The sequence below is a fragment of the Chaetodon trifascialis genome, chromosome 7, assembly GCF_039877785.1.
Source record: "Chaetodon trifascialis isolate fChaTrf1 chromosome 7, fChaTrf1.hap1, whole genome shotgun sequence".
Taxonomy (NCBI): Eukaryota; Metazoa; Chordata; class Actinopteri; order Chaetodontiformes; family Chaetodontidae; genus Chaetodon; species Chaetodon trifascialis.
This window is the reverse complement of record NC_092062.1, coordinates 827,773-849,828: the sequence shown is the minus strand read 5'-3', so window position 1 is coordinate 849,828 and position 22,056 is coordinate 827,773. Positions and strand designations below refer to the sequence as shown.

The following is a 22,056-nucleotide window of genomic DNA, read 5'->3' as shown; positions in this document are numbered from 1 at the left end:
AAATAAGTGACTTCTCAATGTAGTCAACTATATAACAAATATTTCATTGTGCTGCTGCTATTCTAGTTAAATAGAATAAAAATTATCCCACAATCATGGACAAACGTAGAGAACAGTACAGCCACTACATAACTGTCCAACAAGGCAAACAACCATCACCATGCATTGCCTATGATCAACAACATTGAATGTTGTTAGGTGAATGTCAGCGTTTCAGAAGTATTCTTGGGCTGGTCCTAGTCTTAATAGCTGAGGTAGTTGACTTGATTTGGGTGAGGCCCATTGTGGAGCCCTTGGAAGTCCTAGAATAGCTACTGACAGGGCCACTATCTTTAGTCGAGTCCTCTGTGGAACCCTTTGAAGAGGTCTTTGCAGTAGCTTTGGAATTGTGGACTGAGTAACTGCTGGCTGGTGAAAGATACTTGGTAATGTCCTTCACAGTACCTTTGTTAGTATCCTTGACAGTGTGCCTGTCAGAATAACTGGCTAGTGTGTCAGTGTGTACATGGGTAGATGTCACTGAGTTGATAGCAGCTTTAGTTACAGTAGTACTAGCAGTAATAGCTCCAGCAAAAATCCTGGAATCAGCAGTCCTGGTAATTGATTTAGGGATTGTGGACAATACAGACTGATTTCTCTGGAGGCTTTTTTCTTTCACACGTCTGCATATGACCTCACTGACAGGGCTGAGGTCATAGTGTGTGCTGACATTGGTAAAGTTGACCCTTTCTTGAGAGGACTCCACAGCAGTGCCCCTTGCCAAACTTAACTTTACAACATTTATCTTGTCTTCTCGGTCTTCACTAATACAATTGCCCTTCTCAAATCTCATCTCTCCAACATAGCCACATCTGTCTTGTCTAAGTTCTTTATCATGACTACTAGTGATTTTGTCTGTATGGCTCACATACTCCTCTCTAGCATCTTTATCACAGTCTGCCTCCTTTTGTGAGATCTCACTAATATGGCAGTCACTCTCCAATGGGACATCACAATCATTGTATTTCAATGTCCTGCACTTCTTTGATGAGTTGCTGTCTAAAGAAACCAGCTTCAGAGGGGTAGGGCTGATGTCTGGTGGCAGGCCTCTCCTCCTTCTGGACAACCTCAGAACCCCAGGGTTCTCACCTAGCTGTCTGATGATTAAACCATTAGTCGGTGGCATTTGAACTGGAGTCCTGCATGAATTTCTTCCTGAGTTCTGAAGACTCCTGAAGGTCTGGTGGTTGCTATAATAGTTGGAGACTTTACGGTGGCTGAGAGGAGGGTGCTGATTGTGAGGCAGCTCTTGGTTGCTACGCTGGGAGAGGTGTTTGTTGTTGACTTCCTGGGATCTGCTTTGGGGATGGTCTCGTGGTTTACAGGTATTGCTAGGTCTTGTGCAGGACCTGGAGGATCGTCTGCTACCAGCACCTGTTCTAGGCTTTAAGGGAGGGCCTGATCTGATGTATGAAGTTCTTTGTTCAGATAATCCAGTCACCATGGAAACCTGCAACAGAAAGAGATCACGTGAGCTCCTTTTAAATCCTGGGAATAGTTACATTAGGGAAGAACAATCATAGTACAATTCTTTAAATGGATGATCTATTGTTTTGTACAGACCCAGTAAAACAGCAGTTACAGTATATTTTGCAGGGTAAAGAGGAATATGTTGGTGGGAGCATAATTAAGAAAGCAATCACAAAAGCACAGCAACCAGTGCAAAGCAGTCTGCCTTGGGTCCAGGAATTGTGTGGGCCTCTTCTTGGGTTCATTTTGGTTCATGTATATGCAACACTGCAAAATACAAAAGGCCTGGATGACAATACACAAATAGACTGAAAACATGTGTGGAGCTGTGATGTGAAAATTAGACTTGCATAAATAACAGAGGAAACTTTGAGATTAGAGTTGGCCAGAATTGAACAAATACTCTTGGAATAATCATTTCCTACGAGACCAAATCAGATACAGTGATTCACACAAAATCTAAAAGCACAAGGACAGAACCTGGCTTCAGAACTGGCTTTAACTCATGGACAGCTGGAGTTCAGTAGATTGAAACAGGACAGACTTATTACCAAACAAACCCTGGGAGACCTTTCACCACTTTGCAAAGAGGGTTATTTTCAAATTATTGAGCTGTATTTAAATGTCACTCATCACATTTTTATAAACTGCACATGTACAAAATCCTCACTCACTTCCAGAGCCCATATTCACAAAGCTTCTTAGAGTCCTCCTCCTCCTAACTTAGCCTTAAAATTCCTTGCAAGGAATCTTAGATTAAGAGTGATTTAGGAAGTGTCTGAGAGCAACTCTAAGCAAGAAGGGTACAGAAATTTTTATCTTAGTGAGGTGTGGTTGACCTTGTTGCTAGGTATGACGCAGTCTTCTAAAAGCTGTGATTGGTTGTTACAAAAAGGGAAAAAGACAAAAAAAAAAAAAAAGAAAAGAAAAAAAATTCGCTCCGCGCTCCTAGTAATGAATGGACAGTAAAATCAACCGATCATATAACTTGGACTGTATTAAGAAATGTGTAATCCTGACATTTATTTTATGTCATGATGATGAAACTCTGCAAAATTAAATTAATTGTGACACAGCTTCAAAATGTTTGAACGTACCTCATTCACATGCTGATTATATTGATTTGCTTATTGTTATGTTTACTGTCCATGCTGGTAATTTTACTACTTAATGTATTTGATAATAATGGTGGATGCAGACTCAGCTGTCAGCAATTCCTGCGATTGCTGGTGTCCTTATAAAATGCGGTTTGATTTGGCAGAATGACCAAAACACAAAATTGATAAAAAGAGAATGTTGTGATGACTTTCATCTCAGGCGTTATTGCGTTACTGTGCTGGGTGGGACAAGTAAGCTCATCCCTGATGAGGTCAACCACAAATTCGACGAATTCAAAGATTTTTTTTCTAAGAATGATGTCACTAAGAGCTACTTTTAGCCTACGTTTACATGTAGCAGGGTATTTTGGAAAACGGATATTTTGCCCCCCCGTTTTCAAAAAACGTGCACACAACATTGTTTTCAAAAATCTTGTCTTGAAAACATATGCGTTTTCCCTATGTGTAAACGGGGTCTTAATATAAAGAAGTTTTTCTGCCAGACTTAGGAGCCAAGGAAAATAGATGAAGGGAGAGCAACAGAGGCAACTCTAAAAAAAAAGACAGGGGTGAGACGGAAGAAAGGGGGGCAGATTGTAGTGGAGAGGGGGGCTGCTCGAGGACCATTACTGCCTCAGATTGCCAACCCCGTCCGACGGGTGACCGCGGGCCGGTCCGACTAGTAACCCAGTCAAAAAAAAAAGAAAAAAAGTATTTTCAGTCGCATGTTGTGAAGTTTCGGAACCTAAAACGCCGTTTAACCCCGTTTACACGCCAACACAGAACGGGCGTTTTCAGAAATCTCCACTTTGGCCAGAGTTTTTAAAAATGATCGTTTTCTATGAAGAAAAGAAAAAAAAAAAAAAAAACAACTCCGTTTGCATGTAAACGAGAGGCCAAACCGCATGAAAACTTATGCGTTTTCCCTAAGTGTAAACATAGCCTTAGCCTTAGGGTGCTTTGCGAATACGGCCCTGGTTAACAAGCCCACGCCACCACGCTGCTTTCACATTCCCTGCCCCAAACGCGCTCACGCGATCAGGCCACCACTGCGCAGTGTAATGCACACACCTGATGATGATCAGCTGATTAGACACGCAATATAACATACCTGGGTGGGGTGTGCTACCGTTTGCATTCAGATTGTTTGCCTGATACCCCAACACCTCAACTATCTTCTCGCCTGTGAAATAATCCTGTGTGCGCATTGAAACGTGAGTGTGGTTTCCCTTTCTTCCTGCTTTCGATAATGAGCTGTATATCCGATATCTGCGTGCGGTTTGAAGTGGCGCGAGTTCGGCAGTACCGCGAGTATTGTTTGTTTTGCAAGCAGTGATAACGTAGTTACTATGCCGGTAACTGGAAGTAGTAATGTAAATATTTAATTTGCATTATATTGATTTATTCTCTGTAAATTATTTTATGTGAATGCTGCCTTGGTAGTTAATGATGTATTGTGGAGTTTGACCAATGAATTAATTATTGAGTTAATTTGTGAGAGATGTTACATCAGAAAGTTGTGTGTTAGAGCGAGTACTTGCAGCCCTAGAGGATGAGAAAGCACAGTTGGAAGAGAAATTAGAAAGTAAAATTACTTGAAGACTCAAGACTAATTTTGGCCATTTTAAATGTAATAAAGCCAATAATGTAATAACTTGCCAATAATGTAATAAAACCTTTGAGCCAATAACGTAATAACTTTTTGCCAATAATGTATTATTACATTATTGTAATAGCCAATAATGTAATAAATTATTACTTTATTGGCTGGTTATTACGTTATTGGCCTAGTATTTAAAAACCCTTTGAAAATGTAATAACTGGTGCTGATAATGTAATAATATTATATATGACTGCAGTTCTTGGGAATAATACACTTTTGCAGTTTTTGTGCAGTTCACTGAATTAAAATAAGAACAGTGGACAAATTTAAGATTTAGATTCTCTCTCTATCTCTCTCACTTGCTTGCTCTCTCTCATTATTAATATTGATCAGAAAAAAATGATATTTGATCCTGTAAGATCCTGTGATGTCATCCAGGTGTTTAACAGAGGGTTTAACACAACTCTATGATATAACAGCCTATAGATCACATCTGGACTCTGTGAGGAACTGGAGCTGTTTTATAAAATATACGTTTATATTGTTGATATATGTGACATTAATTCATATCCATCTAATAAAAGACAACAGGTCTGAGACAACTGGAGCAGAACAATTGAACCTCGATATGTAAGCTGACGGAGGATTTTCGATCCGACTCCAAACCTCTTCATTAGCTGGATGTTGAGGTGTCAAATGAATTAACAGTATTTTTTTTCTTGGACTATTATTTATTTCCAATCAAAATTCTGAACTGTAATATACAATATACAGCATATTGTGTGAACAACAAAAATAAAATTAAAACTGTTCATCCTCAAATGAAAAATGGCTTCACAGTATGTGCATTCCAAAAAGCTGAACTGCATATATATATGTATATATATATAATATACAGCATAGAAAAACATGAACAATAAAAATGAAATTAAAACCGTTACTTCTCAAATGAAAAGTAGCTTTCACAAATGTAAAATCCAAACAAACAAAACAACAACAAAACAAACTTAAGACAGATGATTAAGGAGGAAAAATTAACATAAAACTGGCATTACTTTTTCCAGTAGATGTCCTTAACTTTGTACTGCCCAAAACTCAGATAACTTAGAATTAGCCAGGCTTTCCTCCATTGGCTATGTTTGCCAAACAACTCCCTCATCCGTGTACTGAGACCACGACTGCGTCCAGCAGTCTTGTATAGCTTCATAATACTGATGGTGAAGTCATTTTCTTTGTCCAGCTCTAGGCTCTCCTCAAGTGTTTCTCTCATATAGAGGTTGGGATAAAATGCTGCCGACAGTGCCTGGAATGAGCGTGAGACTTGATTGAATGTCCCAAGCATGGACATATCCTGGATTAGAGCAAATTCAATAATTCTTGATAGGACTTCTGGAGGTAGATATTGCTCTCCCAGCTCATTTCCAGCATCCTCAACCATGTTAACCAAAGGGGCCATAGACTGATCATCAGAATTATGTTGAAACAGAGGTTCACCTTGAGACAGAAAGCCTGGTTCATTAGCTATACTATGGAGCTAAATCAGGGTCAAATGTTTTGTACTTGAAAAAATAAAATTTGAAACTGAAATTTCAAGTTTTGATCTTGAATTTTGAAAAATACATCAACTTATTCAAAATAAAAATAAATGTATAAAAAGTTTTTTCAGGTTAAAAATAATTATGATCAACTCTGGTAATTCTTTTGAATAAATCGGTTTTTTACACTTTCAAATCTTTTTTTCAGTTTCAGATCTTTCTTTTTCAGTTTCAGACTTTTGACCCTGATCTAACGTGGGGGGCGTGGCATCAACTGAGAGGGGAGTGGAATCATGACAGACAGCTTAACCAAAAGGCTACAGACCTTCCCCTATCATGCACTGTGAATGCCTCGCAGTGTCCGTTGGCAATGGCGTCTGGACCTGCTGGCTTACCTGCTGGACCCAGCACACAGGTGGGAAAGTAAGGTTGGGAAATCATGGTAAATATCAAAATGAGGTCGTTTTGTAACAACATACAATGTTTCTGACATCTTTTAAGTGGTGAATTGTCATAGCTGGAGGTTAAGCATCGGGCTAACATTAGCATCGAGTAGCTGCCAGCGCAATAGGTAGATAGTAACGTTAGCCTATGCACTGCGTGAAAAACACAGATAATACTGTTAATTTGAACAAAGGTGCTGCTGTTTTGTGGTTGCAGGAATGCATGGGATGCTGAAAAAGACTGCAGTGGAAAAGTTTGAGCGTTCGCCATTTAATGTATTCATGTGTATACGTCATGTGTTACATTCTGTTTGCCAGAGTGTCAACGATAACCCGGCAGTTGCAGCTGCACAAAAACTTTTAAATATGCTCACACAGAACCTCACACAAGGACAGCAAGAGCAGGAACGAAAGCAGGAATCCTCATCCGTAGATCAGGAGATGGCCAAGTTATAGATATGAATTTTATCTTGCATGTTAATTTTAAGGTAATTTCACTACTTAATGTTATATGAGCATCATGGTTTAAACAATTATTATTTTTTATCATGCGCTGGCAGCTACTTGATACTAACGTTAGCCCTATGCTTAACCTCCAGCTATGACAATTCACCACTTAAAAGATGTCAGAAACATTGTATGTTGTAACAAAACAACCTCATTTTGATATTTATCACGATTTCCCAACCTTACTTTCCCACCTGTGTGCTGGGTCCAGCAGGTAAGCCAGCAGGTCCGGACGCCATTGCCAGCGGACACTGCGAGGCATTCACTGTGCTACGTGGAAATTGGACATTTCAGCACATACAGTGTGGGCGTCTGTGCACAATCTGATGTGATTTTGTCACTCCTGTACTACAGTTGGTCCTCAGTACTGTCTAAAATGGCTTCCCCATCTCACATCTAAACAGACTTGGAAATTAAAACAGTTTTGGCCATGCAAATGGAAGTTTGTCACTGACAGCAGTTTATTCACTGCCAATCATGTGGCGTAGCTGAATCGTTTTAGATCCTACATTCCATGAAGGCAACAGGATAGGGGAAGGTCTGTAGCCTTTTGGTAAGCTGTCTGTCATGATTCCACTCCCCTCTCAGTTGATGCCACGCCCCCCACATTAGATCAGGGTCAAAAGTCTGAAACTGAAAAAGCAAGATCTGAAACTGAAAAAGAAAGATCTGAAACTGAAAAAAAGATTTGAAAGTGTAAAAAACCGATTTATTCAAAAGAATTACCAGAGTTGATCATAATTATTTTTAACCTGAAAAAACTTTTTACACATTTATTTTTATTTTGAATAAATTGATGTATTTTTCAAAATTCAAGATCAAAACTTGAAATTTCAGTTTCAAATTTTTATTTTTTCAAGTACAAAACATTTGACCCTGATTTAGCTCCATACTATACAGGCAGGTTCATCAGATATAGAGGGGGGGTTGGCATCAGACTGAGAGCCAAGTTCAGTGTCAGACAAAGAACTAGGTTGGGGCACTTTCTGCAACTCTGCCTCCTGAATGGCCTGAATATATGAGTGAACATCTAAACTAACGTAATGCTCCCCCTGTCCCTCAGCAAAATGTCCAAGAATCAAAACAGGCAAGTTTTCAAAGTAACCACCAGATGGTGATATTACAGAGGTGGCATCCAAACCAAGAGTCGACACAATAAGGAACTGAACGTTAAATATCTGTGATGCTCTCTGAAGAGTTAGATGGTCTCCATATGTGCCATGTTGTGCCATCCCCTGTAAATATTCAGCCCATGTCTCTTCAACATACTCTGAAAGGGGTGTCCCATCCACTCCATATGGATGTGATGTTAAGTTAGCCACTATTTCTTCACGCAATGTTGCTGCAGAACGGAAATTTCCAATGGTAGCCAATTGATCAGAAATAGCAGCAAATTGGCAGTTGCCATCAGGGACTGGGTCAAAGCGAATGTTCAGGTTTGATAATTCAAAATTCTCCAATCTGTCCTCATGTGAGAGAGGTATTCTCAGGTCCACTTTTTTGGGCTGAAACTTTGGGCGCTGGCTTTCTTCTAATCTTGTCACACTAGTCACATCAGAAACTTGGAACCACCTTCGTGTTGGAGTGAGGCTATTTGGCATGTGAAACTCAACCTTGTATTTGTGCAATTTACGGTTTATTGCCACAACCACACCTGGTATCACAAAATGTTTCTGTGAGACTCTGTGATAGACACTCTTCACCCTGACCAAGACATGGTCAGTCCAGTTAGTCTATATATAGAGGGTTTAAACCTCCGAGATTGGTTCTGTCGACATATGCAACGCTGCGTTGCTTCTTTTGCTCTTTTCCTGATCCTATTTCGTTTGTGCTCGAACAAAAGTCTCTGCTTTTCGGTGGGCATTGCTTTGTTGCCTGGTGGGCTGGGTTCTTCAAGGACTTCTTGAAATTGAATTGAAATTAACTGGTTGGACCATGCATGACTTTGCCTTCCATAATAAACCTGAAAAGGAGACATCCAACTCAAAATCTCCTTTGGATCTTCATTCATTACCTTTGCATAAATTGGCAAGTGCTTAACCCAGTTAACTCCTCCTTTTTGATATTGGACTAGGTCATACATTATCTTCTTCCTCAGGACACGGTGACTCCTCTCCACTTTACCCTGGCTCTGAGGATGGTAGGGAGAGCTCTGAATTATTTTCACTTGTAAGGAATCCATAAGTCTTTTTACAGCACCTTTGAACTCCTTCCCTTGGTCATGCTGTATGACTTTTGGCGGACCATGCTCATTGTAAATGTCTTCAAGGTGTCTAGAAATCTCTGCACTGTGTTTACCTTTCAGTGGTCTTAGCCATACATACCTACTGAACACATCTACACAGTCAGGATGTACCTATATGTGACCCGGCCATACTTGACCCTCCATTCACCCATGTCAACAAGGTCTACCTGATGTCGATCTTGAACTGCTTTGGCTTTGATAGATTTTGGAATGGCTTTGTTCCGGAATGTTGCCTTGTGAAGTTTTTCACACTTGCTCGGCTGATCCCAGAGTACTGCTGCCTTAGGAGTATGTTTACTTTTCTTACACCAGAGCCTTTTGTTTCTTCCAAAGCCTTATTTACAACTGCAGAGATCGATGATTTCCTGGGTACCAATTTTCCATCAAATGTAAGTGACTGACCATCCTCACTGAGAGCGTAATGTTCCCTGTTCTGCCATAGTTGAATGAGTGCAGAACGCTCGATCCTGGATCTCTCTGCTACTGGAACTTTAAATTCTCCCTTAAATGCCTTAAGTATGAGGTCTTGTAGGTCTCATCTGACATTGGCCTCTGTCCATGTCCTCTGCATTCCAAGCTGATGCAGATGAGGAGGATGAAGACTGTTAGAATTACTTTCATTTTTGCCAGATATGTCAAATACCTAAAATGATATTAAAGACAAAGTTATTCCCTTTTACACTCTAAGCAGATGATGATATGACCTGACATACTGTATATTACAATACCACACACTAATGTTATAAATTAATTATGCAAGACACAGGCCCAGTGTAACTACTGTTAAAGTCAATATTTCATGGTAAAGCAGGCTGATGAACTCATTAGGTTAGTAGCCTACATTTTTCCACTCAGTCTTTCAGTGTCATTTTTACACCAGGTTTAGCTAATGTGGTATGAATCTTTGAATGTACGATATAGATTACAGATAAACATGGACATGAATAAAACTCTCAATTAATCTTCAATACACAAATTTTACATGAACACAGACTACACAACCATAAGCATACACAAGAATGCACACATAGCATTGTATCAGAATATTTTAACAGGTTTAGCACTAACATTGTAATTCCTTTTCCTGCACTGCCACTTGTTGGATAAACCTAGTCTCACATAGCCGTCTTATTACTGATATAACTTTCGATAATACATAACTAGAAAGCATACCAAAAATATATATATATATTTACTGATCTATCTGATATGGTACCACTGTGTCTACATATGATGCTAGCCATTTTTCTAGCTAGCTAGGAGCTAGAAAAGCAAGACAAATGACTAGCTAGCTAGCTAGCAATTTTTCTGTTGTCATGCTCTCTCAATGTTTACATATCCCTTGCACTTAATACATTTATGAGGGGAGATTCCAACTAAATTAAGAATGCAGCTAAATCTGAGAATTGTTTACCTTTCCACATGCTGCAAGAAGTTCCCCAAGTTTGCAGAAAAAGTCTAATTGCCAGTCACATCAACTGGTTATCTTGACATGACTTTGCCATCTAGTGGTCATGTCTGGACCGACAGGGGGACATCCAAAGATACACCGAGCTCCTCCGTCCTTCTGTCCCTCTCCATCCGCACGCTCTCATGTCCTACCACGGCGTGTTACTAACTTAGCTCCTTCCCCGGAGTCTCTGTGCTTTGTCGTCTTGCAGGTTCCCATGGACAGTGGCTGAATCTGGATTGTGGATTTCAGCTGCATCTCCTGCCTTGGCCCTGCCTGACATCCACTGCAACTGCTACTGCTGTTATTACATCCACTGTCACTGTTACTGTGACTGCATGTCTGTCTCTCTGTCTCTGTCTCTGTCTCTCTCTCTCTCTGACTGCTTTTCTGTCTGTCTGTCTGTCTGTCTGTCTGTCTGTCTGTCTCACTCTCCCTCTCTTGCTCTTCCTCTCTCACCCAACCGGTCGAGGCAGATGGCCGCCCACCCAGAGTCTGGTTCTGCTCGAGGTTTCTGCCTGTTAAAAGGAAGTTTTTCTTCGCCACTGTCGCCAAGTGCTTGCTCATGGGGGAATTGTTGGTTTCTTTGTAGATAAAAGAGCTTGGTCTGTACCAGCTCTATATGGAAAGTGTCCTGAGACAACTTCTGTTGTGATTTGGCGCTATACAAATAAAATTGAATTGAATTGAATTGGTCAGTAGGGTGTGCTGCAAAAGAAAACATTTCTCAGAGAAAGGGAATTTTGAATGGGTAAAATTGTGCTGCCACTTAATTAGCAACTTCAGTGACTATGAGTGTTCTGGAGATAACACTAAGCATCAAGTTCATTTGCAAACATATAATTAGCATGGTAGAAGTTTGCATCTCAATGTAGATTAGAAACAGGCACGCAGTGCAGAACTTAATGTTTCACAATTGTGTTGAAGTCACTGTGTGGTCATTGCGTGGCAGCAACCTGAGCATAAACCAGACATATTCGACAGTGAAAATAAAAAAATAACAGTCATATATAATATTATTACATTATCAGCACCGGTTATTACATTTTCAAAGGGTTTTTAAATACTAGGTCAATAACGTAATAACCAGCCAATAATGTAATAACTTATTACACTATTGGCAAAAAGTTATTACATTATTGGCTCAAAGGTTTTATTACATTATTGGCAAGTTATTACATTATTGGCTTTATTACATTTAAAATGGCCAAAATTATTACATTATTGGTAGTTATTAAATTATTGGCTGTTATTACATTTTTGGTTGCTACATGCATAGGAGAAATTAAGGCAGATCTTGAAATACACAAGATAGGGCTGCCGCAGCCACTTACTCGAGCTGAAACGGAGGTGAGACGCTCAGAAAGGGAAAGACACCTAACAGGAAAAATGCTTGAGTTTAAAAGGAATGAAATAACAAGCAAGAAAGTTTATGTTAATGTATGTAAACTTAAAAGCAGAGGTTCAACTGATAAGGTCTCAACTTAAAGAAGAATGCTCTAAACCTGAGTTAGGTGAAATGATCAAATCAGCAGAAAAATGGGAGTCAGAACTAAAGCAAGCGTATGAGAGTCTACGTGCACTGACCACACCATCTCAAGGTATAAGAAGGTAGATGGATAGCTGCACTTCAGTTACTACTGAAATAATTCCACTCCTGAAAAGGCGGTATGCAGATGTTGATACCAAGGAGTTTGATGCAGTGACTGTGAAAGAATCACTCCTTCAGTTACTTCAAAGAGAAGATGCAAAGTCAATTTATGGATCAACTGTGTCTAGAGCTGAACAGAGTAGTCAGCAAAGTCATAGTCAGCAAGGAAGTCATGTATCTGCAAAGAAGGCAGATGCAGCTGCACGTTTGGCATCAAAACGGGCTGAAATAAACAGAGAGATGGAGATCTCTGCCCAGAGAAAGGAGATTCTAGCTCAGCAAGAGAGGTTAAAAATGTTGGAAGATCAAAGGAATCTTGAGGCCATAGAGGCTGAATACAATGTGTATGCTGAAGAAGAATCAAAATTGAATGCTGAAATAAGAGATAATGAAGTAAAAGACATTGTGCCTCTAAGTCAGCTTCCAGTGCAGCATAACAGCACTCCATGTACCCAAGATTCCCTAAATATACTAGCCCCTCCTTTCTCTGAAGGTACATGCAAAAAGATTCCCCACAGTGATTCAGTCCCTCACTGTGACAGGAGAATAGAGCCAAAAAAAAGTGAAGTCTCACTAGTCCAAACATTGAAAGAATCCCTGGCAATGACCAGACTTCCAGCACCAGAGCCGTTCATATTTACAGGAGACCCACTCAAATTCACTGAGTGGTGCACCTGCTTTAAGGCTCTAATTGAGACAAGCTGTACAGACCCAGCACATAAGCTGTTCTATTTGGAAAAAATACATAAGCGGAGAAGCACTTCGTGTGTTAGTGGGAACATTTTATCGAAGTGATGAGGAAGCATACCTACAGGCTTGGGATGCCTTAAACAAACGTTACGGCCACCCCTTTGTAGTTCAAAGAGCTTTCCGTGAAAAACTGAGCAGCTGGCCAAAGATTGGGTCAAAAGAATCTCTTAAATTAAGAGAGTTCGGTGATTTCCTCATCTCCTGTAAGAACACTACGCCCCATGTGCAAGGTCTCATGGTTTTAGATGATTGTGAGGAAAATCAAAAATTATTACTGAAACTTCCTGACTGGGCAACAACCCGCTGGAACTGGTATGTCACTAAAACATTGGGTGAAGGGAAGGCATATCCGAGTTTCACGGAATTTGCAGACTTTGTGGCTGAAGAGGCACGCATAGCATGCAATCCAGTATCTTCCCTGTATGCATTAAAGCACACTTGTGAAAAACCTGAGAAAGAACAGAAAAGTCTGAAAGCCAGCGTCCTGGTGGCATCTACTAAGGTGTGTAAAAATACAAAGGTCACTTCAAGGGCCACTGGTACATCACAGGATGACAAAGGTTCCAAACCCACTCCTTCTGCACCTCAGACCAAGAGGCAAATTGAATGTATCTGCTGTCAACAATATCATTTTATCTATAAATGTGGAAAATTTGCAGCAATGTCTCTTGAAGAAAGAAAACAATTCAACATGGACAACAATATGTGCTTTGGTTGCCTTAGAGTTGGCCATATCTCCAAAAATTGTTGGCAGAGAGTTACTTGTAATATTTGCAGGAGAAACCACCCCTCTCCGCTCCATGAAGAACGTCCTCAAGGAGACAAGCCTGGAACATCACCACACAAGGAAAGTGCTTCCACCATTTTAGGTAGTCTGAGAGAGGGCAACAGTGATTGTACTTCAATGATTGTTCCAGTATGGCTCTCTTGTGCAACAGAGAAAGGCCCAGAAACCTTGGTGTATGCACTGCTGGACACACGAAGCAGTAATACATTCATTGACCAAGACATTTGTGAGAAAATTCAGGCAAACACAGAACCTGTTAAGTTAAAGCTAACAACAATGACCGACAGGGGTTCAATTGTGCCTTGCCAAAAGGTGGATGGACTAAGAGTAAGAGGGTACTATTCCCAAGACTACATTGAGCTGCCACCTACGTACACTCGAGAATACATTCCATTGGAGCAAAACAGTATTCCAACTCGTGAGACAGCGAAGAGGTGGACTCACATTCTGAGCATTGCAGAGGAGATGCCAGACCTCTTGGACTGTCCTGCAGCACTCCTTATTGGTTATGACTGTGCAAGGGCTCTGAAACCAAGGGAAGTCATACCAGTAAATGATTATGATCCATATGCAGTCAAGACTGACTTAGGCTGGAGTATTGTAGGATCCATTAAACCATGGGCCAATTCTATGGATACAACAGGGGTCTGCCATTGCATCTCTGTAAAAGAGCTCCCATCCATCACACCTGCTTTTGTGATCAAAGCACTGGAAAATGATTTTTTAGACACAAACCCTAGAGAAGGGAATGTATCTCAAGAAGACAGTCAGTTCTTACAGCTCTTGAATGGAAACATTCAGCACAATAAAGAAGGTCATCTGGAAATGCCTCTACCCTTCAGAGAGCGTCCATAACTTCCAAATAACAAGCAGCTGGCTACAGTTCGCCTGAAGCATTTAAAAAGGAAAATGGAGAAAACTCCCAAGTACAAAGAGGATTATGTGAAATTCATGGACAGTGTCTTTGAAGATGGTGATGCAGAAGAAGCAGATAGCACACCAAAGGATGGTAATACATGGTACATTCCACACCACGGGGTGTACCATCCAAGGAAGCAAGAGAAAATTAGAGTTGTCTTCGACTGCTCTGCCAGATTTGAAGGCACCTCTCTAAATGACCACCTACTTACAGGTCCGGATCTGACCAATGCTCTGGTAGGAGTATTGTGCAGATTTCGCGAGCACCAAATCGCAGTCATGTGCGACATGGAAAAAATGTTCCACCGCTTTCATGTCAGCCAAGATGATCGGGACTTCCTAAGGTTCCTGTGTTGGAAAGATGGGAACACAGATACTGAACCCAAGGAATATCGCATGCAAGTGCATATTTTTGGATTTTTATTTTTTTTATATCATCTCCAGGATGTGCTAACCATGGCATGAAACACCTTGCCAGTGAACATGAAAAGGATTACCCCTTGGCAGCCAGCTTCATTCACAAAAATTTGTATGTGGATGACGGTCTCATCAGTGTTGATTCAGTCAACAAAGCAAAACAGCTGGTCAATGAAGCACAAGAAATCTGTGCTAAAGGAAAGTTGCACTTACACAAATTTGTGTGCAATAACAAAGAGGTCCTGGACACGATCCCAGAGACAGAACGCACCAGCGACAAGAAAGATGTGAATCTGAACTACACAGAGATTCCAGTGCAGTTTGCATTGGGAGTAAAATGGAACGTAGAGGCTGATGTGTTCTCATTCAGTGTGGTCCTCAAAGAAAAGCCAGCCACACGGCGAGGAATCCTAGCAACAGTTGCAAGTGTGTATGACCCATTAGGATTCCTCTCTCCCTACATCTTGACTGGAAAGCAAGTGCTGCAAGAGATGTGTAAACGTGGTGTTGGATGGGATGAACCCCCTGCACTTGAGACCAAGTGGAAAATATGGCTCTGTGACTTGAAAAATCTTCAAAAAATTTAAAGATCAAGATGTCTCATTCCTGAGAACCTCAGCACAATCCAAAAAATTGAGCTGCATCATTTTTCAGATGCTAGCAGCAGTGGCTATGGGCAATGTTCATACAGGATTGTTGCTGATAAACAAGTGCTGATAAACAAGTGCAATGTTCACTGGTCATGGGTAAAGCCAGAGTGGCACCCACAAGCACTGTCACCATCCCGCGCCTTGAGCTCACTGCAGCTGCAGTTTCTGCTAGAGTAGGTAACTTCCTCAGAGCAGAGATTGAGCTAAAGATAGATAAAGAGTTTTTCTGGACAGATTCTCGAGTGGTGCTCGGGTACATGAAGAATGAAGCTCGGCGCTTTCATGTTTTTGTCTCTAATCGTTTCCAGAAAATACGAGACACTACAGATCCAAGACAGTGGTTCTACATTGAAACTGATCAAAATCCAGCAGATCACGCGTCTAGGGGTCTCAAGGTGGCAGACCTGATCGACTCAAACTGGCTCACTGGACCTAAGTTTTTATGGGAACGGGAAATTGTCATGAAACAATATTCCCCAGAGCTTCTTGTTGGGGACCCAGAGGTAAAGGTCCTGAAGACAAATGCCCTTGAGAGGGACAGCTGTCTTGAGAGGTTCTCAAGATTCTCTGACTGGAATACAGCCCTCAATGTTGTTGCAAGAATTAAAAGACTGACAAAAAGAGACAAGTCAGGGCCCATTAGTGTGGAGGACAGAAAAATGGCTGCCTTTGCACACGTCCAGGCAGCACAAGGAGAAGCCTTTGAAGAAGAGCTGAAATGGTTCAGTCAAAAATCAGCTAAACTATCAAAAACTCATAAGATGTACCAACTTGATCCCATCCTTGTGAACGACCTGCTTAGGGTTGGAGGGCGGTTGAGAAAGTCTTCTGCATCATTTGAGCTGAGACATCCAGTAATCCTTCCTAAGGAAGGCATTGTAACCCAACTAATACTTGACCACTATCACAAGAAAGCACAACACCAAGGCAGAGGCCAAACTTTGAATGAACTCAGGGCCAATGGTTATTGGATAATAGGTGCCAGCAAGGTAGTGGCCAAGCATATTAAGTGTTGTGTCACTTGTAGAAAGGTGCGTGGACCGTCTGAAGAACAACGCATGGCTGATTTGCCAGTTGACCGAGTAGATCCTTCACCCCCTTTCTCATACACTGGACTTGACTGTTTTGGCCCCTTCCACACAAAACAAGGTCGGAAGAAATGTAAGCGATATGGCTTGTTGTTTACATGTTTAAGCTCCAGAGCTATTCACATTGAGATGCTGGAGGATCTCACCACTGATGCATTTATAAATGCTTTGAGGTGCTTCATAGCAGTCAGAGGAGCAGTGAGACAGATTCGATCTGACCAAGGTACGAATTTTGTTGGGGCAAAAAATGAGTTTGAAAAGGGTCTATTGGAGCTTGACAAGGAGAGGATTTCTATGTATTTCTATCACATCTGGCTAGAAATCAATGTGACTTCCAAATGAATGTTCCCGAGGCAAGTCACAGGGGCGGCGTTTGGGCAGCGCCAAATCTGGACAGTCAGGAGTGTAATGAGCTCTGTCCTGGCACAAGCCACAGAGAGGCTAGATGACACCTCATTGAGAACATTCTTTTATGAGGCCATGTCGATTGTGAATAATCGCCCACTCACCACAGATACAATCAGTGACCCCAAAGGTGTTGAACCTTTGACACCTAATCATTTACTCACTATGAAGACGTCTCTGCCCCTTCCACCTCCTGGCAATTTTGTTAGAGAAGATTTGTATGCCAGAAAGAGGTGGCGGAGGGTGCAATATCTAACAGAACAGTTCTGGAGCAGGTGGCGCAAAGAATACTTGGCCAACATAAACCTAAGACAACAGTGGCATGCGCCCAAAAGAAATGTGCAAGATGGGGATGTAGTGATAATCAAGGAAGACAATATTCCCAGAAATGAGTGGAAACTGGCCAGAGTAGTTCAGACGAGTGAAGATGATGATGGTCTGTTGCGAAAGGTTAAGCTTCAAATAGGACAGAGAAATTTGGGAAAGAACGCTGAACACTTGAAGCAACTATCTTTTCTTGAGCGACCAGTTCAAAAACTAGTGGTACTAGTTGAAAATGAGTCCTAGACTGCAGTGAAAGGGTGCAAAACACAAACACAAATAGTGGTTTGTAGAGTTGAAGAGTCAATCACTTTGATGTTATTGAGGCAACGTGACTTGATGGTTGATTCATGGAAAATTACAAGATTTAATTTTGTTTAGCATGTATGAATATAAATCTTTGTAATTTGGTGGCAGTGTAGCTGTCGCAGAAAAATGTGTGTTCATAAATAGTTCATGTCAGTAAAATGTCTTGTTTAAAATGTGTAAAAGTTCGGTGACCTGTTACTGACATTTACTGGTCAGGTTGTGTGTTGCGCCGGGTGGTCCGCATACGGTGTCCACGTGATCAACAAAAAAAACATGTCCTGCAAGGAGACAGAGGCTTGTCGGCGAAGCAAGAAATGGACATTGAACTGGACTGTAACACTCCTAAATTTCTGGTCAGAAGGCGCACACGGTATGCAATTGTAATTTATTTTGAGCAGATGTTTTGTTTAAGTTTGTGGATTTTATTTATGCTGACAAAATGTTGTGTATCGTTTCTTTTTACGTAGTTTTTCACGGTGTTTGTTGGCGAAAACGACGATAAATGCTGGTCAAACATCAGTCGAAGCGTGGCTTATCTGCATCAGAAGAATACTTTGGGAGCAGTTATATGCAGGTTAAGTGCTGGATTATGGATATGTATATTGTTTCTGATGGATAGTTTTGGTTCTGTTGTTACAGCACACATGTAACTAATTTCCTGTAAACTTCCTGTAAACATTAAAGAAAAGAAAAGAGAACGATCAATAAATGCCCGTTTGTAGCTAACTAAACTTCACTCTGCCTGTGTCCTGTTTCTAACTCCCCAATCATATGAATGCCTCTTTGTAAAGTGTCCCAGTGCCTCACTTTACCTGTTAGTGTTCCCCACTCGTTTCAGTACATATTGTACATATATAGACTGGTGCAATTCAATGTTTCTTTTCTTCTGCAACAGTATTTCTCAAGTGCATTTCAAAATATGGCATTGGTAGTTTTTTTTGTTTTGTTTTTTTTTCCCAGAAGAACATTGGCAGCATATTTTTATGGGCAGTAGTATCTTTATGGCAATAAGTATTTTATAATCTGTAATTAATGTAAATGGCGGCACGGTGTTGCAGCAGGTAGTGCGTGTGCCTCACAGCAACAAGGTCGCCAGTTCGATCCCTGGGTCAGGCAGGGCTCTTCTGTGTGAAGTTTGCATGTTCTTCCCGTGCATGTGTGGATTCTCTCCGGGTACTCCAGCTTCCTCCCACAGACCAAAAACATGCTCATTAGGTTAACTGGTGACTTTAAATTGCCCTTAGGTGTGAGTGTGAGTGTGAGCGTTAATGATTGTTTGTCTATATGGCGACCGGCTCAGGGTGTACCCCACCTCTCGCCCGTTGACAGCTGGGATAGGATCCAGCCCCCAATTGATGTAAATGTACATAAATGATTTTTTTTATTATTATTCTTTATCCTGTATTCTCTTTATTGTGACCCTTCTATGCCAGTTTTTGCTCTTTTTGCCATTGAATACTTTGCTGGCTGCAACAGCTTTATTTCCACAGTGTGGAATGAATAATCAATCAATGATAAAACAATAGTTTTATCTGATCTTATCTGATCTGATCTGATCTGATCTGATCATATCTTATCATATACTTATACTTTCACTATTTAATTTACTACAATTCTCTTCCACATTCATTTAATATTTTATTATTAGTCATATTTCTATTATTATTTTAGGCATTATTCCTGTCATTGATATGCATCTTGCTCTGTCTCTTTGGGTCTCTCTGAGAGAGAGATTATTGTTGATGTTTATTCTCCAAGATTAATGTTGTTCCCCAGGTGGCATCTCTGAACATGTCAGAAAGTTTTGATCACACTGGATGCCAGATGTTTTGTATCGTCAAAAACTGCTCATGGACTATGGGCCCAAGCGTGTCCATCGCTGTGTCTTTGCTTATTGTTGATGCTCTGTGATCTTAAATTTGTGATCAAGATAAAGAGAACACTTTTTGTGTATCACTGTCAAAATCAATCTTCTTAATTGAGGGTACCAGACACTTTCAGAGAAGTGTACAGAAATGATGGTCAGACCTCCTGACCTGTAGGGAGAGCTGACGAGGTCTCAGGAGGTGTTTGCCAGCTCCCTCTCTCCTGTCTTCCTTCCCATCTCTGCTCCTCCGCTGCTGTTCCTCCTCTTGCTTCTCTCGCTCCCTCCTCCGTGCCCGGGCAGTTAGAGGGCAGAAGGAGTTGACTGCTACAGAGCTTCCACTCCCTCTCAGAGAGCTAGAGTCTCGCTGCACTGTAAGACATCAAGACAGATACAGAGGCACAAAGACAGACAAATGGAGAGGCAGAAGTGAAGCACTGTATTTGATTAATTGATCTAACTTTTGTATTTAAAGTTACCTCAATCATTGTAGTCTAAAAAAATAAATATCTTACAATGACTGATGTAATTGTATTTCAGAGAAAAAATACCCCCCTGCCCTGTAGGGGCCCACAGTCAGGTCAGTTGATAAGTACCTGTTCTACTGAATATGTTCATGTTCTTCCCCTCAGCTGTAGTCCTGTGATTGGTGGAAAGACAGGACGTAAGATGCTGTGTGCCAGCCTTCACTTTTGCTTGTCCCCTCACTAAGAAGGTCATGTTGTTGGGCAACGCAGCTGAACCTGAAGTGAAAGAGGAAATGCTTTCATTGATTTTGATGTGCGAGTCTCACAGACAAATAAGTACTTCCAGATGTACTTACATGACATAACATGGACCTGTGTTTCACTTGTCTATTATGCTCATCTAAATTAATAATTTACTTTTTCCAACCAGTTCTCAGTTGATTGAGCATGTTCCACAGGTAATACAAACCAGCTCAAGCCAATTTTTTTTATTTTTTTTTTTTTGGAGAGGGATGACACCTCAATGCATGACTGCATGACAGCTGCACTCAAAAGTTTGAATTCATGGGCCCCCTGGTAGCTCAGCTGATAGAGCTCGTACCATGTACCATGGCCCATTGCAGCCTGGGCTCTTTGCCGTCATGTCATCCCCCCTCTCTCCCCTGTCTTTCCTGTCTCTCTCCAGCTGTTACTATCATAATGTAGAGTAGTAGACATGCCAATAAAAAAAACTTGAAGTTTGAAATTATTTGATCCCTGTTTTACTTCATTTGCTGCCTTCAAACAGCACCACTGAATAAAGCTAAGCCATTTCCATCCTGGCCTTGACAGGTTGTGACTCAGGACATTGTTTCAGCAAATTCCAAGGTATGGCAATGTTTTAACAGACATAATAGCTCTCTCCCACATTCACAATGTCTAATGTCTGCATGTAATTCACGACTTAAAGAGGGGAGTGAAAATGCTGTTCAAAATGTCTTCTTTGGTGCATCTTTCAGTATCATGGACAGGGAGTGGAGATCTAATTATCATTGATCTTTTGTTTAAACATCACAGAAAATGAAGAAATGCATTAAAATACATGTTAATTTCTAATGGGTTAAATTTTGCAAAAAAAAAAAAAAAAAGGCCTGAACACACATGCTGATTTGTTTGTTACAAGAAATGACACCTACAAACAGAACATAATTTTGTACAGGCTGTTGAGAACTTATCTACAGCAGCTGGGCAAAATGTTTCCATAACATATTGAAAATCATGGGAGAACAAACAAGTTCACTCACTGACACTCAGGGACAGACTGACCATCTGGCATAGCAGGATTTTCCCGATGGGCCAACGTGCTATTTGGTCGGCCAATTTTTTTTTAAATTTTAAATATTGGTCTGACCGGCCCATATTACCAGACAGTTGATCAGTGGGCTGATTGACATTGGGCTGGCCCAATCACATCATTAAACACCAACCCATTTCGCTTTGGTCCTGCCGGCGTAATGCATTCGGCAAAAAAAAGTCAGCGCGAGAGTTTGTTCATAACCACTGACCGGCCCTCGACACACGCTGGTCTGCGGCCTGTAGGTTATTTTCTTCACTGACACGTGACGGGGCTCATCTCGCCCAATGATGTCATGAAACACTTCCCCTTTTGCGTCGGTAACATAATCTGTTAGGATCTTACAAAAATGGAGAGAAACGAAAAGGAGGTGCAGAGAAACTGTGAGACAAGAAGAAGCTGGCTGTTTAAGCCAACAATGCCAAATGCACAGAAATTTCTGATATCTTTGCCACGGCAGGGCCTTCATCAGCTCCTGTGGCCAATGACAGTGGTGGTGGTGGCAACATTGAACAGGGACATGCAGTAAAATCTGCGGTAAGCTGGACTGCTTTCAGAACACTTGTAATGAGTAAAGCAATTCAACCCTTGGTACATCTGATAATGATAAAACGTCAATAACATATTTTTGGCTAATGTTCTATGGCCAGGTAAGTTTGTATTCTAGTTAGCTTGAAATACCTGTATATGCAGATATTTATAAGACA

The 22,056-nt window shown here is 41.0% G+C and overlaps 1 protein-coding gene across 1 annotated transcript; it reads right to left on the bottom strand.

Moving 5' to 3' along the window:
* Positions 1-202: 202 nt before the first annotated feature.
* Positions 203-20,627, bottom strand: LOC139334510 (uncharacterized). The gene is made up of 3 exons (XM_070967426.1): positions 20,618-20,627; positions 19,722-19,921; positions 203-1,489 (listed from the first exon to the last, which is right to left on the bottom strand). The coding sequence occupies exons 1-3, from the start codon at positions 20,625-20,627 to the stop codon at positions 206-208; spliced, it is 1,494 nt and encodes a 497-aa protein (XP_070823527.1). The 3' UTR covers positions 203-205.
* Positions 20,628-22,056: the final 1,429 nt, after the last annotated feature.